The 17,840-nt window shown below is 39.6% G+C and overlaps 2 protein-coding genes across 2 annotated transcripts; both read left to right on the plus strand.

Annotated features, from left to right (window-relative positions):
• Positions 1–3,523: 3,523 nt before the first annotated feature.
• Positions 3,524–6,115, plus strand: LOC103993039 (cytochrome P450 81Q32-like). The gene is made up of 2 exons (XM_009412966.3): positions 3,524–4,447; positions 5,482–6,115. Exons 1-2 carry the CDS (start codon positions 3,524–3,526, stop codon positions 6,094–6,096), a joined length of 1,539 nt encoding a protein of 512 aa, XP_009411241.3. The 3' UTR covers positions 6,097–6,115.
• A 5,021-nt stretch (positions 6,116–11,136) lies between these two features.
• LOC135617958 (protein argonaute 7-like) lies at positions 11,137–15,421 on the plus strand. The gene is made up of 3 exons (XM_065118797.1): positions 11,137–11,605; positions 12,187–13,438; positions 13,613–15,421. The coding sequence occupies exons 1-3, from the start codon at positions 11,269–11,271 to the stop codon at positions 15,057–15,059; spliced, it is 3,036 nt and encodes a 1,011-aa protein (XP_064974869.1). The 5' UTR covers positions 11,137–11,268; the 3' UTR covers positions 15,060–15,421.
• Positions 15,422–17,840: the final 2,419 nt, after the last annotated feature.

Below are 17,840 nucleotides of genomic sequence, written 5' to 3' on the forward strand. Positions count from 1 at the left end.
GGAGCGTTGCATAGAATGTGTCATCTCGAACTCGAGAGGACGATCGTCCCTTCCCACATCATCCGGAGCTACACGAGACAACGTCGTACGGCACAAAAGTTACTCCGAAAAGCTTGAAACGACGTCACGTAGCATTGTTCCGTGCAAATCGATTAACGCTTACATAGAGGTACAAGCCGATCGCTTGAGGAGTCAGTCGTTATCATCAGATCATGTATAATTGACCCTCGCAAGCAGGTATAAAAGCCTTCTGACTGACATCAGGTAAAAGGGATTTCTTTTTTCCAAAATACTCCACTTGATACTGACTTAACCTTTGGAAGGATCGAGTCGAAAAATCTTCCTCACGACCTTGATTTGTGTAGGAGTCCAACGATAAAGAAGCAAGTCACTTGTCAAGGGAGAAGACCGACCTCGGGAGATAAGGCCAACACTCAATCCAACCCAACATAGACTCCCATCCGACATCCAACCGCATCGACGATCTTGTGCATCGGGGGTCATACTGCTAACACCTCGATCACGATTTGAGAGTTCGTTAACAACATGTATCTTTAACAGAAATATGACTTCTAATATAAATAAGACTAGGCCACTTTTCTAAACAACATTGTATATTTTTCAATATGTATTTTTTAAAATAATATATATAATTTAAAAATATTTAAAATATATATATTTTTTAAATTTTTCATCAATTTTTTAAATCTATTTTAGACTATTATAATAAATTTTTATCTGATTTATAAATTTTTAATAACATTTATAGTGTTATTAGTATTTTATTAAGAATAATATAAAAATTATTGAAAAAACTGTAAATGATATCACATTATGTCTCTCTAATTGTTATTATTTATAGATCATTACAATATCATATTTTTAAATTTTAAGTTAGTTTGATTGAAATTATGAGTTTATTTAAATTATTTACAGTATTTTCGAGTAGATTTTATTGGATCGTTTATTGTGATAACTAAAATAATATAATAGTCTAATTTTTTATTTATTTTGATAATATTATTTTTAAATTATTTTAAAGTATCTATTTGGATCATGATATATCAAATGATTTTTAGTGTTTTTTAATTTTTGTTTGACTCATTGTTTTCATGCAGAATTTATAATATTTTTTATTATGATGATTAAAATATTATAAAAATAAAAAATAAATGTTAGTTCAGACAATTTTAAATCAAAAAAATATTATAAAATAAAATAAAAATAAAATATCGATTGAAAAATACATAAAATATTATATTTTTAAGGAAAATCGCCCAATAAAATTCAAGGAACAAAATGCACATTTAGAGAAATCATTTTGTCTAATCCTATTTAATTTTAAAGAAAATTCTTTAGTTCTGCCTCATATTCTCCTATAGCAGTATTAATTAAATCATAATGTCTAAGTAGGATATCCCTTTCTCTTCTTAGTTAAATAAGATTGCGATCTCAAATACTGTATACTGTCGAATCCACTCTGCAGCCTTGTGATGTAGCTGCACCCCTAATCTTCAGGCTGTATTCATTCCTAGGAAACAAGCATCACATACGCTAAATGTGCTTACATTTCCCTAACCAGTCAAATTCATCATCGCTTGATACAACTCCTTACACACATCCATTCTCTCTCTCTCTCTCTCTCTCTCTCTCTCTGTGCAACAGAGACACATCCATCCTGCAGTTTCTGTCTGGTCCCTATGCTACTTGTATTCTCGTCTTTTGCCCATTCCCATGCATGCATGCATGCATGGTGAAAAGAAGAAGAGTGGTTCTCTGGTCATGCTAGTACCAATCCTACAGTTAAAAGCGGCCCTCAGTCAACCCTCTTTTACGTATCGGAAAGGAAAGGCATGAAAAGAAAGCAAAGTCAGGTTTACGTACACTCCCACAGTTTGACTTGCTGCTGCTGCATGGCCTCTCACATAGCACCACCTTTTCCCCTCGTTGTAGGGAAAAGGAGTCGGACAAAAGGAGGACGTCGTGGGAAGAATGAACTGCTAAACTCCCCTGATTTGGTATACACCATCGAAGCTACTGAAATCTACCAAGAACTTACTTGGAAGAACAAAGTTGATTGTCGACCCATTTAGCTGCAATGCAATTGCTACGGGAGTTCCATAGTTCATACCACTAAGTAGATGAGAAATAGAACTTAGAAGATATAACGCCATTGATGGTGATGATCTTTTCGAAGTTGAAGGCAAGAAGGAAAACAACAGCAGCAAGAGATTCAAGGAGAAAAAGATAATACATCAAAAGCCTGCGGTCACAAAAGAGAGACATGTAGAAGAGCCTCAACGATTGTGGAGAGGGTCAGAGGCGTGGGGAACTCTCCGCTCGCTGCCACGTAGCAAAGCCTTAACGGGGTCATCCCGCGACCGCACCGGAGGCAGACGGAACACCCGTCCAAGCTCCTCCTTCCCACCTCCCGCGCCGCCAGTCGCTTTCTCGCTCTCCTTCCCTCGGGAAGCCAACAAGAAGGCGAGGAGCACGAGAAGGGAGAAGAAGAAGACGAGTAAGAGCCGAAGCGTCGGTTTCCGAGCTCGAACTCCTCGAAACACTTCGTCACGCATTGTGGAGGCTCGCAGGGTCGGACTGTGTGATAGGGATAGAGCAAGAGAAGAGACGATGCATGCAACACGAGGTAACGAAAAAGAAATGAGGCGCTGTGTACGCCATTCTTCTCTCGCTCTCTCTCTCTCTCTCTGTGTCTGCCCTTGGATTCCCCGAAACCCGAGTGAACGAGTGTTCTCGTCGCCCGGACCGCAAGTCATTGAGACGCATCCTGAGTTGGATATCAAAGCCCAATACTAAAATGTATATTGATCGGCTAATCATATTCGATTTAAAAGTATTACATACATATTTATATTAAAGATGATAGCAAGTTTGACTAATACAAATTATCTTATATCATTACAAAAATTCAGGATAAAAAATCATCCTCACTAATTACTATTTGCAAAACAAAAAAAAGTGATCTCATGTGTAATTTTAAATTGCCAGCTATGCAAGCCTTGTCTCTTTTTTTTATTTCACATATTTGTATGTAATTAATCTCTTTCTCACACTAATATTTATCACATCCGGGTCATCTTATACCGACGGCGACGGCGACGGCAACCTTCTGACTCCATCAGTCTCTCCGTTCCACGTTTGCTAGTGATAAGAGATCATTTTGTCCTTTCAAAATATATAAATTTTTGATTTTATATTTTATAATCAATGTGATGTGAGACTAAATGATTTTATCATTTATCGTATTTTGTCGCGACTTCGATGGTTGTTCTCGACCCCACGTCGGATCACAGCTATGTGAACCGTGTTCCTCGGGGAAGAGGGTCGTGTATCTCGTCTCGACGTCGATGGAACTCGTGAAAGAAATCAGCCATGTCTTTTTGTACGTGTTTCACCAAGTGGATATACTTGGAACGGTAAATGCAAGGCTGGTTGACTTTTCTTACGTGTTGGATGATATAAGTATGAGGATGGTGGAGGCCGAACTCCACAGTACTGCAACATGTCTGCATTTGGTGGCATTGCTTGTGCTCTCTTCCTCCTCGTTGTTCCTCTGCTCCTCATCGCCCGTCGCTTGCTCCTCGGAACACGAGGACTTGGGCTCCCGCGCGGCCCCCTTCGTCTCCCGTTCATCGGTCACGTCCACTTGCTACGAGCTCCTCTCCACCACTCTCTCGCCCGCCTCGCCGATCGCCACGGCGACGACCTCTTCCTCCGCCTCGGCTCTCGCCCTGTTCTCGTCATCTCCTCCCCCGCCACCGTGGAGGAGTGCCTCGCCAGCCACAACCTTTCCTTTCTCAACCGCCCCCTCCTCCTCTCCGGAAAACACCTAAACTATGACGGCACCACCCTTGCCGTGGCCCCCTATGGCCCTAGCTGGCGCAACCTTCGCTCCATCGCCACCCTTCAGCTGTTTTCCCTGGCCAGCTTGTCCAGGCTTGCACATATACGCGCTGCAAACGTCCGATCGCTACTCCGGGGCCTCTTCTTCCACTCCCGCTCTGAAGAGCGTGGATTTGTGCTGGTGAGCATGAGGCTGAGCTTCACAGAGCTGACGTTGAATACTTTGCAGGAGATGATCGTCGGAAAGAAGTGCAACGGGGGGTCAGCGGAAACAGAATGGTTAGACGAGGAGGGCAAAAGTTTTGCGTTCGTTATCAAGAAGGCTTTTCGTTTGAGCGCGGCAACGAGCCCTGAGGAATTCCTGCCATTCTTGAAGTGGATAGGGTTGAACGGACTTGAGAAGCAGCTGATAAGGATGCGGAAAGAGGTGGATGTTTTGTTGCAGGGGATGGTGGATGAGAGGCGAAAGGGGATGAGGACGGAGAGGAATGATGCAAACAAGACTCTCGTCGATGTTATGCTCTCCCTTCAAGAGGAGGATCCTCAGAACTACACGGATAATATCATCAAAGGAATGATATTGGTAAGTAATAGAACATGATCTCATGCTTCATCACTGGTGGTTAATATTAATAAATATGAATATTATAAGATGATATAACCTGTATCATAATTTAAGGTATCATGTTACAGCTTTAAATAAACATGCTATCTAACCATGTCTAGAATTTAAGGTCTTTCGGAAGTAGGACTCTCTTGTTGTTATTATTGTACTCCAGAATAGTACTTTCCTTCCTTACAAAAGTATATAATATCTAAAAAAGCTACCATTTACTAACTCTTCTTTTGATATGATATGCATATAGATAGATTGGGCTGAAACAAAAAAGATATATGAAGAGGTATGACATGTAATGGTAGGTTCGATGTATAATATATGAAGACTCATAATTCTTTGACTTATATTTTTTTTTGTGGATTTGCATCCCTTATTTTTTTAGTTAATCTTATCTAATTAGGTAAGATATATTATAAATATGATTGAATTTTGATTATGATTATTGACTAACAGAAATAAGTTCAACTATGATAGGATTACTTAGGAGATGACTTGATGGGAGGGACTCTTCTAATTATTTATCCTAAATTTTTTGCTCTCGTCTATAAAAAGACAAAACCTTTTAAGGCCAAGAGGGATAAGTAGATACATGAATATATGGCATTATTATTATTATTGAGAGATTACTTATTTTTTCTCTTCTCTTTCTTATTTCCTTTTTACGAAGGATAGTAATAACGATACCGAGTTTAGATCGATATTACTATAACTTTTGGATTCGATGACAATATGCCGGTAACTAAGATAAATAATTTCTTAATAGCATCGAAAGGTACGTATCATAAGTTTAGATCTATTGTTATTTAATTTTATATTTTGATATTAAAATTTTTTACAGTAACATATTATGATTTTTATGCTCACATGAACTGATTGCATTTTTATTATAAATGAAAATAATCATTTAAATTGATCTGCTTCCGTACTAAACCAAAAACTCAACAAAACCATTCAGCATGATATGTTTTTCCTCTTCTTCTTTCTTTTGTTGTGTCCAGGTTCTCATATTTGCTGGGTTTGATACCTCAAGTGTAACCATGGAGTGGGCGATGTCACTCCTCCTCAACCATCCTGAGGCCCTGAAGAAGGTTCACGATGAGATAGAGACTCATGTGGGGCATCAGCGCCTGGTGATTGATTCCGACCTCCCTCAGCTTCGCTATCTCAACAATGTCATCCGAGAGACCCTCAGGCTGTTCCCACCAGGGCCACTTCTGGTTCCACGCGAGTCAACAATGGAGTGCAGCATAGGAGGCTTCCACGTCCCGCGAGGCACCATGTTGATAGTCAATGCCTACAGGATGCACAGAGATCCCGCGTTGTGGACGGATCCCGCAGAGTTCAAGCCGGAGAGGTTCGAGAGCGGAGAAGGAGAAGGGTACAAGTATGTCCCCTTTGGGGTTGGAAGAAGACGATGCCCAGGGGAAGCAATGGCTATGAAGGCTGTTGGACTAGTGCTTGCGTCGCTGGTCCAGTGCTTTGAGTGGAAGAGACTCGGAGAGGAGGAGGTGGATCTCAACGAAGGCGAGGGGCTCAGCATGCCCAAAGCCATTCCCTTGGAGGTCTTGTGCAAGCCACGCCAAGCCATGATGGATGTCTTACCACAGCTTTGAGCGTTCCCGAGTTAAACTTCATGCAACACTCTTCCTCTTATTAACTTATTTTGCATGGGGGTGATTTACTAAAATAAAAAGTCATTGTAATAGAACTCATTGCAATGATAATAAATATATTTGAACTCGTTGTAATAGTTTTATAGATATTGTAGGTTTGGTGAAAATTTAAAGAGTTACATTTGATTATAGATTTAACAAAAAATATTTTTATTTCAAAAATTAATTATCATAAATTTATATATAAAAAATAATAATAATAAATATATTAATATCTCACTCTAGTAGTTTACAAGAAGTTTTAATAGGTTTGATGAAAATTGAAAGAGTTACACTTTATTAAAATATCTTATTAAAAAATTAATTACTGTAAATTCTTACAAAAATAAAAAAAAGATACTAAATGTATTATCATATCACCTTAGTAGTCTTAGAGAAGTTTACATATATTTGATAAAAATTCAATGGGTTACATTTGATTCAATCCAAAAATATCATCTTTAAAAATTTATTTATCATAGAATAATAAAAAATAATGCTAAATATGTTAGAATGATGTATCATTAGTTCTAAATAAATTTGAATTGATTTGATAAAAATACCTTGGATACTTTTAAATTATACTCGGGTTACACTTGCTCATAAATTTAATAAACTCTGACCCGATCTATTGTGATGACCCTATTCAAATTGTTCATATCGAATCAAATTAATGGCTTAAAATAGTCCAATTTAAAGGTATTATTATATATTTTTTTTTAAAAATATGATGTCTCTTTAATAAAATCTCAAGGAGTTTTTTTAAAAATTGCTCAAAACATAAAAGATTTTATATTGCAATGCCTTCCATGATCTGAAGAGTGTGATCCTACTAGGCAAACAAGTTAAAATGGCGGCCCATTAATAGCCCACATTTGTTTCAAGACTATAAATAGCCCTCCTCTCGATCAAACACATCGCAGACCACACATGGCGGGAGACGGCAAAGCGGCAAACCCCGCCAAGGTACGCGACGGTGCCGAGATTGACGCCGTTTCCTTCAACATCTGGCCGCCGTCGCAGCGGACGCGGGACGCCGTGATCCGGCTCCTGGCCGGGACCCTCTCCTCCCCCTCCGTCCTCACCAATCGCCACGGCGTCGTCCCCATCGAGGAGGCATCCGCCGCCTCATCGAGCAGAAGGCCTTCGCCGTCGCCCATTCCGACGCCACTGGGCTGACGGTCCTCCAGATCTACTCTAAGGAGATCAGCAATCGCGCGATCGATTCCGTCGAGTCGAGGGCCTCCGTCGTCTCATCTGCCTCCTTTGGCGATGTGGATTCGGCGCCAGCTGAGACCGCCTCCATCACCGATGGTGCTGGCGAGGAAGCCGCGTCCGTCGAACCAGCGTCTGGTTGAGTTCAGCCTCCGATCACTTCTCCGTTGGTAACATCGCTTCTTTTGATTCTTCCAGTCACACATCTGTCATCTGTTTGCTGTAATGTCGGGTAGGTGGATAGTCATCTTAGTGACCCGAGACTTGGTATTCAGATTTTTGCATGAGTTTACATACATCTGTTTGCTGCTTCTTATTGTTCATCCTATCGTTAGAGGTATAAGCGAGCCCAGGGCATCTTTGATTTGCCGTAGAAAGTTTTACTCTTTGTTGTTGCCCCATGGATTCGTTCCTTGATCGAACTATTCAAGCCAAAAACTCATGAATTATGGGCTGTGGTTGGGCTCAGGTCAAGGCCTTGGGCTGGGGCTAAAGTCCTGTTTCTACTTTCAGTCAGCCGGACAAGGTTTCGATTGCTATGCTAAAAAGTTGTGTCACTTCACTGGAAGAGAACTGGAGGGACTTGAAAGATTTGTCATATAGAATTCAAGGGAAAATAAGGGAGATTTGTATCTTCACTCAGCTGGATGAAGGCTTGAGTAATAAATTCTTTTAGGTAAGTGAATTTAGTGGCTCAAAGTTTGTCATATGAGATTCCAGGAAAGTAATTTACGATTGAGAATGTGGGAATTAAAAAAGCATAATTACTTGATTTTATATGATTGTTCTGTCTGATGCCCTTACAATGGTAGAACTTCCTTCAATGCTATGTTTATAAAACCCTCAGTAGCACCACTTTCTAACTGTTATCTTGAAGTTTTCAGAATACTTTTGATGAACCTACCTTGGCTGATATCTACCTAAATGTCAATGTGATAATGCATAGAGTATGTTTGACCTTTGTGTTAGTTTTTGGTGGTCATTTTTAATATGCCAAGCTGGTAGAGCCTAGTCAAGTGCAAGATGACAACATAGCTACTGAAATGATGACAGAGTCACCATTTTTTGAGAGAGAAAGAATGCGACAATCATACGTTCATAAACACCTAAGAACGACTGAATTAATTGGGGCAACATGGAATAGGTTTCCTAGAAGTGCATTGCCCCAGTGTATGTCCCATCAGATGCCCACTCTGTTTGCCAAAAATGAGACATGGAAGTGATAGAAGTTAGGCAGAGATGAATGAAATGTGTGGCGAGATGGCATAGGGACAAGAATGATATGATGTGTCCTCTCTCGAACTCATGCCTATGGATGCTTGCAATGATCTCCCCCCTGTTTTGTTGCTATTTCTTTATTAGATCTTGTAAGAGTTCCTTTCGAGCAACCACAAAATCTATTTTCATATATAATCACAAGTCTTTTTTGCATCAGTAGTTTGATTCAACTCGTTTTGTGATGTGACCTACTTGCACTATTTCATTGCGTGATTCTAATGAAGCATGCCGTGACCTTTCTCTTCCTTCTCTTTTGTTCTTCGGTGATGAAGGTCAAAATAGGAAGGGTGGAATTCAAAGCGATGGCAGAAGTAATTATGATGGTGATGCTGAAGTCGGCAGTAGCACTGGTGGTGATGATGGTGAGGGGTAAGAGTAAGTGGCGATGGTTGGTATTTGTTTTATGCACGTTGCTCAAAGCAAACAAAAAGAAAGGAACATGCATGACAGTAGCGATGGTGATGCTTTTTAATTGGGGTTAAAGTCTATTTTAACCCGATTTTAACCCTTATATATCACTTAAGTTTTTATAATTTATTTATATCTAAAATAATTTTTATATTTTTAAAAATATAACGTATAAATTTCATCCATCAAATCTAAGTTAATAGTTGTTAGACATGATTCATAATAAATCATTAATATAATGATACATATAATTTAAGTATTTTTTAAAAAATTGATATCACCATCGATGATGGGAGAAGACGTCGTCGTGGAAGTGATCACCAATAGAAGCACTGAGCCATCGATGCCTAATAAGACATCATACTCATGTAGCATCTTTCGCATTAATGACGAGCTAAGGAGCTTTCGACCTTGTTTCATATGAATGTGCGTCGATGTTCGGTACACAGTAGTCTCTTCTTGAACGTATTCGTTTTCATTGTCTTCCATTTCATCCTCTCTTGCACTCTTACCAGTCGTGCTTATAATGTGGTGGTCCAGCTCTCTTCATCTTTGCCTCCGGTCTCTCTTACCTCTACCTTTTTACCTTCGTTCGTCGCTGACATTCGTTACTTCATCTTCATCTTCCTCAATAAGATAAATCTTAACTATTTTTTAAATTTAAATTATATGTATCATTATATTAATGATTTATTATAAGTTAACATGTTAGGTAAGCATATTCTAATGTCTATTAATTCAGACTTAACGTGAGGAACGTATATATTATGTTTTTCAAAATGTAGGAGTTATTTTAGATATGAGTAAATCATAAATGACTTAAGTGATTCATGACCAAGATCAGATGGGTTAAAATGAATCTTAGCCCTTTTAATTGGGTGTGAAAACATGAGGAGATGAGAAAATTGTTAATTAAGTTATGAAAGCATATCTAAATACCATATATATATATATATATATATATATATATATATATATATATATATATATATATATATATATCCTTTATATATCAAAGGATAGGACAATACTTAGGTGGGTTTTGGCCCAACTATTAGCATTTATTTATTTTATTTACTTTAGCCCTCATCTGATATTTCCTGAGGAAAAGAAAAGGATCAAAATGCCACCATGGATTGAATTTAAGGCAGCAAAAGAAAACTAATCTCAGCCGGTTGTACTGAATTTTGTAAACTAAAATTGGAATTAAAATTTATATAATAAATGAACATTTAAGACAATGTTAGTTTTTGTGAATATATACTCAGGAAAACATGAGAACAATGCCAAATATATGTTCCAAAAAGATAAATATTGCAAATGTTTTTTACAGGAAGGTTTAAGAGGGACAAAGAAATATAGAGTCACTAAGTAAGCAATGACTAGTTGGTCCAAGGTTTAGGAAAGTTGAAAAGACTGACAGTAACAGTGGTAAGTAAGTTGGCCAGGGAGGATCCACAAAACTAGCATTGGAAAAGGTGACATTGGCTAGCTCTTGATTAAACACTAAACTAGAAAAGATGAGAGAGCCCACTCTCTTGATATCATTTGATTAGCTCTTAATCCAAATGGCAGTGGGAAGGAAGGAGCATTAACTTTGGGCAAAATGACCTTTAGAGCACCTAGTAGCTCTCACAGCAGAGCTGGACAGCAACAGGGAAAGAGCAGGATAATGATGTCCTTTTGCCATTTGCTCTTCTTACACTCTCTTTTCCTACTTCCTCTTTGACTTCAAACATAGTTTACCCAAGGATACCTTTATATCATGAGATGGACCAATGTGTCTGTTGTGTAGGCATTGAATAAGTGTCCTCCAAGTAGAATAAACTACTGCCCCTTAATCAATGCTGCCATTTCTTTCAATCTTTTAAGGAAACCCAAAGGCCCTTCCTTGGCCTTGGTATTTACTGCAGCCATAAGAAAAAGAAAAATATACCCACTTTGAGAATTTAGTACAGGAGAGTAGCAGCAGCTGCAGCAGCTGCAGCAGAGTGAAGATACTTTTAAGACCCAATGGATCTTCTCTCATCCCTTCCTGACATGTTAATAATCACTTCTGCTCCCCATGGCTCCACCTTTTGTTGTCCTGAGTTCAGCATCTCTGCTTACATCCTCTCTGTCTGTCTCTTCATCATCTTCATGCTCTTCCCATCCTACATAGACAAACAAAGGATACAAGGGACTGGGAGATACCTCAACTGAGAGAGAGAGAGAGAGAGAGAGAGAGAGGAAATGGAAGAGGCCAACGATGCCAAGAGGGCTAACAGGAAGGAATGCAGTAGCCCAATGGAAGGGAGGCCTCATCCCACCAAGCTTGTGGAACTGTGCAACCCTCATCAGCTTACCCACCTCCAAGATGGTTCCTGCCACAGCAGGAAATACCAGGCTTACCCGGCTCTTCTGCCCCTCCCTCTTCCTCTTCCTTTGCCTCCGCCGGTGCTGCTTCACATCCCTCCGATATGTACTCTCCCTCATAGCATAAACCCCAAACCAAGAGCTCACATCCACCGAGCCTGGCGGAAGGAGAAACCTTTGGAGGCACAGGTTGCAGTCTTACCGCTTCCTCCAGGTATTTTCTGCCTCTTCTTCTCGCTTGTACTCATGGCTATTGATGCATACTTGTTGGTTGGGAATTCTCTACTGTTCCATGCTTGCACTTTTTGTTATCCGTAGCTCCTGTTTATCGGATGACAAGCCACAAAAACTTTTGACTGAGGTGCACGGGAAGGGTGGGGGGGAGGGGGAGGTCGCAAAGCAAACAAAAACAATCACACCTGCAACTCTTGTAGGACAACCACAATGCATTTGTACATGTCAATCCTTTCACTTCTTCAAAGAGGACATTAGTGTTAAGAACATGGTTTGTCTCTTCAAGTAATAGGGAAAGAAAGTTAGTAAAACAGTTCCAACTTACCTTAAAAGCTTCAACTTCTGCTCTCATCATGTTTCTTTTTCCCAAAAAGTAAAAACTCTTCTTTAATGGAATTAGTTATCCTCAGATGTATAATCTTGGGTTCTATATTTCCCCAATCAATCCTTCATGGACTTGGCATTGGATTTCTTTTGAGTACACACATTGCTTATTGTTGGCGTCTACTTCCTGTTCTTGTGATACATTGTAGCATTCAAACCATGAATTTTTTTCAGCAGATATCAAGTTGATCAGACCGCAAACCGACTTGATGCCTGAAATTAAGATCTCCGACATGGGTGGAAAATGCGTAGACTGTCACTTGAAACCGGTGGCTGATCAACAAGCATTGGTTGCCACCAGGAGGCCTGATGCCGGTGGTGCGGAGGGGCCTGTCATTCACCTTCTTGCAAATCACTTTCTGGTACGGTTTGATCCCTTGCAGAAAATCTACCATTATGATGTGAATATTTCTCCCCGCCCCTCCAAGGAAATTGCTCGAATGATCAAGAGGAAACTCGTAGAGGACAACTCAGACATTCTTTCTGGTGCGCTGCCGGTTTTTGATGGCCGCAAGAATTTGTACAGTCCAGTCGAATTCCAAGAGCACAAGCTCGAGTTCTTCATAAGTCTACCAATCCCGGTGACAAAGCACGTGCGTGATGAAGGTGGCAGTGTGCTCCTTGAAAACAAGAAATCTAAGCTGTTCAGGGTAAATATAAGACTAGCTTCCAAGTTGAATGGAGAGGAACTGAGCAAATTTTTGAAAGAAGAGGAAGATGGAGCTTCTCTTCCTCAAGACTATCTCCATGCGTTGGATGTTGTCTTGCGCGAGAATGCAACAGAGAATTGCATTCAGATGGAGAGATCATTGTACTCGAACACCACGGGTGGAGCAAAAGACATTGGTGGTGGTGTTGTCGGAATGAGAGGCTTCTTTCAGAGTCTTAGACCAACAAAACAAGGCCTCTCCCTCAATGTTGATTTCTGTGTGACAGCTTTTCATGAGAGCATTGGCATCATCCCTTACCTACAAAAGCGTTGCGACTTTTTACGAGATCTCTCGCATAAGAAAACCAGGGGATTGATAGGAGAAGAGAAAAAGGAAGTGGAGAAGGCTTTGAAAAACATTAGAATCTTTGTCTGCCACCGGGAAACAGATCAGAGATACCGAGTTTATAGCCTGACCGATGAAGTGACGGAGAATCTCAAGTTCAGAGACAGAGATGGAAAGTACTTGATGTTGGTTGATTATTTCAAGGATCAATACAACCATGACATACAATTTAGAAACCTTCCATGCTTGCAGATCAGCAAAAGTAAACCATGTTATCTACCGATGGAGCTCTGTATGGTTTGTGAAGGCCAGAAGTTCCTCGGAAAACTTTCTGATGAGCAGGCTTCGAGGATTCTGAAGATGGGCTGCCAACGACCTGGTGAACGGAAGGACATGATCAATGGCGTCATGGGGGGAAGAGTTGGCCCAGCAAGGTAAATTATGTGGACATTAAATTTTCTTTTCTCTTATCGAGGGTGAGTAGAATGATTGCTGGACCTTCAAAAGTTGGCTAGATTGTGGAGGTTGTTGGACGTCATAACATCTATCAATTATTTGGCTCATAATTACATAAATGTGTAATGCGAGTTTAATTTTCTTCATCGCAGTGGGCTTTATGCAGCTCAGTTCCAGCTTCAAGTTTCTCGCGAGATGACACAACTTTGCGGAAGAGTTCTTGAACCTCCCAAACTCAAGCTCGGTGATGGTGGGCAGGTTAGAGATATAACTCCATCTCGATATGACCGACAGTGGAACTTGCTCGACAGTCACGTGGCTGAAGGCAGCCATATCAGAAGGTGGGCTTTGATAAGTTTTGGTGGAACACCAGAACAGCGGTCCTGCATTCCTAAGTTCATAAGCCAACTCTCATACAGATGCGAGCAGCTTGGAATATTTCTGAATAAGAAAACTATTGTCAACCCATCATTTGAGCAGATTCAAGTTCTGAACAACGTGTCCGCTCTGGAAAATAAACTCAAAAAACTCCATGAAGCTGCTTCAGGAAACCTGCAACTGGTCATCTGTATAATGGAAAAAAAGCATAGAGGATATGCTGACTTAAAGAGAATTGCCGAGACAGTTATAGGTGTCATAAGTCAGTGTTGCTTATATTCCAATCTGACTAAGCTTAGTTCACAATTCCTGGCCAATTTATCCCTGAAAATCAATGCTAAGCTTGGTGGCTGCAATGTGGTGTTATATAATACTCTACCCTGCCAACTACCTAGAATTTTCTCAGACGATGAGCCTGCCATCTTTATGGGTGCAGATGTTACACACCCGCATCCACTGGATGATGTTAGCCCATCTGTCGCGGCTGTCGTTGGAAGTATGAACTGGCCTGCAGCAAATAAGTACATTTCTAGGATGAGATCACAGACTCATCGGCAAGAAATCATCGAAGACCTCGAGGCTATGGTTGGTGAGCTAATTGAGGAGTTCCTTTTTGCAGTAAAAAAACTTCCCAAAAGAATTATTTTCTTCAGAGATGGCGTAAGCGAGACCATGTTTCATAAGGTGCTGAAGGAAGAACTGCAGGCCATTAGAGTAGCTTGCTTGAGATTTTTCAATTACAAGCCTACCATTACATTTCTTGTAGTCCAGAAAAGACACCACACAAGGCTCTTCTTCAATGAAAAGAAAGCTTCTTATGGTCAATTCTCTGATGAAAACATACCACCAGGAACCGTCGTGGATACGGTGATTACCCATCCAAGGGAATTCGATTTCTACCTATGTAGTCACTGGGGGATGAAGGGGACAAGTAGACCCACCCACTATCATGTTCTATGGGATGAGAACCAGTTCAAATCTGACGAAGTGCAGAAACTGATCCACAACCTCTGCTATACATTTGTCAGGTGCACCAAACCAGTTTCTCTTGCACCCCCTGCATATTATGCTCATCTTGCTGCGTATAGAGGCAGATTGTATCTAGACAGGTCTGATTCCACGACATTCGCAAGATCGACACTATCTAGAGCTGGACCTTTACAGACGGCACCGCTGCCAAAGCTCAGAGACAATGTCAAGAAGCTGATGTTCTACTGCTGAGTAGTTTTTCCGTTATGCTGATAAATTTTTGACAACCGGTTAACGTGTGAAGATATCACATGGCCGGTCAGTTTCGAGTGGCAATGTGCAGCGCAAGCAGCATTCTTTTTGTGGTGCTGTCTGTATCGACTGGTAATTCAATATCGAAGAAGTTCGTCCTACGAACGAAAGGATATTCAAACACCAAAAAGGTACTCCCAATTTCCATCTGTGCTAATACATTGTAGTTTGCTGATTTTGCTGCGATATTTTGATATAGTGAACAGTATTATCTTTCTTTAAGCTGGCATATTTATGGTCAAGTGTACAAGCTTTATTTTGTTGCCTAGATTGCAATAAAAGTGTACTAAGTTGGGTGTTAAGTGGTCCTCCTCCATTACAAGTTCTACATGTGTTTCCCTTGCATGAGAACTTGAAACCCAAAAGCACTAGCAGTGGCTGGCCTCTATCGAAAAATCCCTTTTCTTGTAAATCCCATCACTGTTGTGGATAAAATGGTTCTTCGGCTCCTTTGACACATAAAAAAGCCTCTAAAGTAGTCATTGTGTGTGTAAAAACTGGTATTTATGATCCATGGACTTGCAAGCTCTTCCTCATCGATTGCTTGTGCTCCAATGTTGTTTACAGAATAGTTGCACATAAATTGATGAGTAAATGGTAGAAACATTGATCTCAGTGAGATTTCAACTTTAGCCAACAATACAATAATACTTCCAAGTCCCATCTTATCCCAGCTGTGAATATATATATGTGCCAGCAAAGACTGTTTGTCTACTGTGGATTCAGCATTCAATCATCAACTGCATTGCTTTACTATTTTTACCTCTATGGATGAAGAACCTCAACAATTAACAACCCTCCCTCAGCTATTAAATCAATTTAAAGTTTGCTTGCTGCTTGGTTATCACCAAAGTTAATCTCAACCATCTCTCTCTCTCTCTTTGTCCCCCTGTGTGTCTCTCTTTTGAAGCGCAAGTAGCTATTTGACTCTTTCAATGCAACAGCTTTGGTGAGCTGATAGAAATACCCACAGGAATCACATCCTGCACTGTCAACCCAGCAAGTCGAGCAACATTCTCAATGTAGCAGATGCCCATTTGACCACCAATCTACACTCCACCTTAGGCTTTAGAAACGGTTCCATTGCATGCAGAGAGAGGTGGTGGCATTCTGTCGGATATCTTTGACTTGCCACAGCAGAAGAAGAGGGGAGTTCGAGGTCTCCACCATAGATATATAATTAGATATCGAAGGTGATTTGCTCTTTTACAAAAGATTAAAGAAAAATGACAGCGTTTGTTATTTTGATGGATTAATACATTAAATTTAGCCATAATTAGTTGGAAATATTTGTATGATATTGGTTTGGGATTCGTGTCTATCCGATACCCATCGAGACTCTGATCACAACACTGTGCATCGCCCGAAGAGAAAAAGAGGACAACGGAAGAAAGGCCTTCGAGCTGTGTTGTTCTTTCATGACGTGAGAGATCGATGTCGCCTGCACATCCGTGTAAGAGCTCTACGTAGGTCTTTTCACGTAGGTATTGTATTGTTTTTTGCCCCATACGTAATTAATTGCATCGTAACAGTTTATAGAACGGAGTGATTGTAGAATTACGTGGTTTTTATTTCTGAAATATCAATGATAAAAATTCACGAAATATCGCTTGTTGATCAGTTTAAGCTTTAACATGAATCATCAAGAATAGAATAAGGTATCAATGAAGTGATACGCCAAATCGCACGCGACAGATTCAATCGTATGTCTCATCTCAACTTGAGTATTTACATGTTGTGATAGCGAATTGATATTTACTAGTATTTTGGATTGGCAATTTGAATGTTTATTCCTTTAAAGTAAGTGATTTTTTTTTATGTTTCTCTCTCTAGATTTTGTATTTTTCGTTTATTTTTATCAATTGGTGGTCAATATAATGACATTAAACATCAATTGATGTTAGTATCCTTAAAAATACATCTCTTATTTCGTGGATGTAAAGTGACATCAATTGACATTAAACATCAATCGATGTTAGTATCCTTAAAAATACTTTCGTCATCGTTGTATCAAATCATTCGTGGATGTAAAGTGACATTCATCTCTCATCGTCGCTCTTCTCATCCAGAATAAATATTTGTGGCTTCTATCAACGTTGTCGTCCGTCACTATCAACTTGAATATTAAAATTATTTTTATTATTATTTTATTTTCATATTTTTATTAGTAAAACCGATAGCGTTAGAACAAATTAACATAGATGTTTTATTTTTATAATTATAAGAATATCAATATATTCATGGACCGCATCGATCAACACACTTATTTCAATTGTTTGATAGAAGGTATTTTCTAAATCATGATAAATAAGGTTGGCTTAGAAAAATATAGAATTAAATGTATTTTTTTAAAAATAAAAATACAATTTTTTTGAAAATATATTCATATTTAAGTACTTAAATATCTAAATATTTGAAAAGATATAATATATTATATAAAAAAATTTAGAGGCAATTTCAAACTCTAAAGGGCGAGAGAGAGAGAGAGAGAGAGAGCGACAACGACGTTTCATGTGCATTAAAAATCTCCGCTTTGTCTCCCCGATGCAGTGTCATAAATGCCGTCCCTTCCTCTGCAAGCCTCCCTTCGTCACCGAATCACGGAAGAAGCAGCAACAGCAGCCTGTCGAGTCTTGTGCCACCGTTTCTTCGTCTCCTTTCTCTCTCTCATGATTCCTCTTGTCTTGCCTTCCTCGATCTATGACCCAAACTCCACCGTCG

The sequence above is a fragment of the Musa acuminata genome, chromosome BXJ2-7, assembly GCF_036884655.1.
Source record: "Musa acuminata AAA Group cultivar baxijiao chromosome BXJ2-7, Cavendish_Baxijiao_AAA, whole genome shotgun sequence".
NCBI classification, from domain to species: domain Eukaryota; kingdom Viridiplantae; phylum Streptophyta; class Magnoliopsida; order Zingiberales; family Musaceae; genus Musa; species Musa acuminata.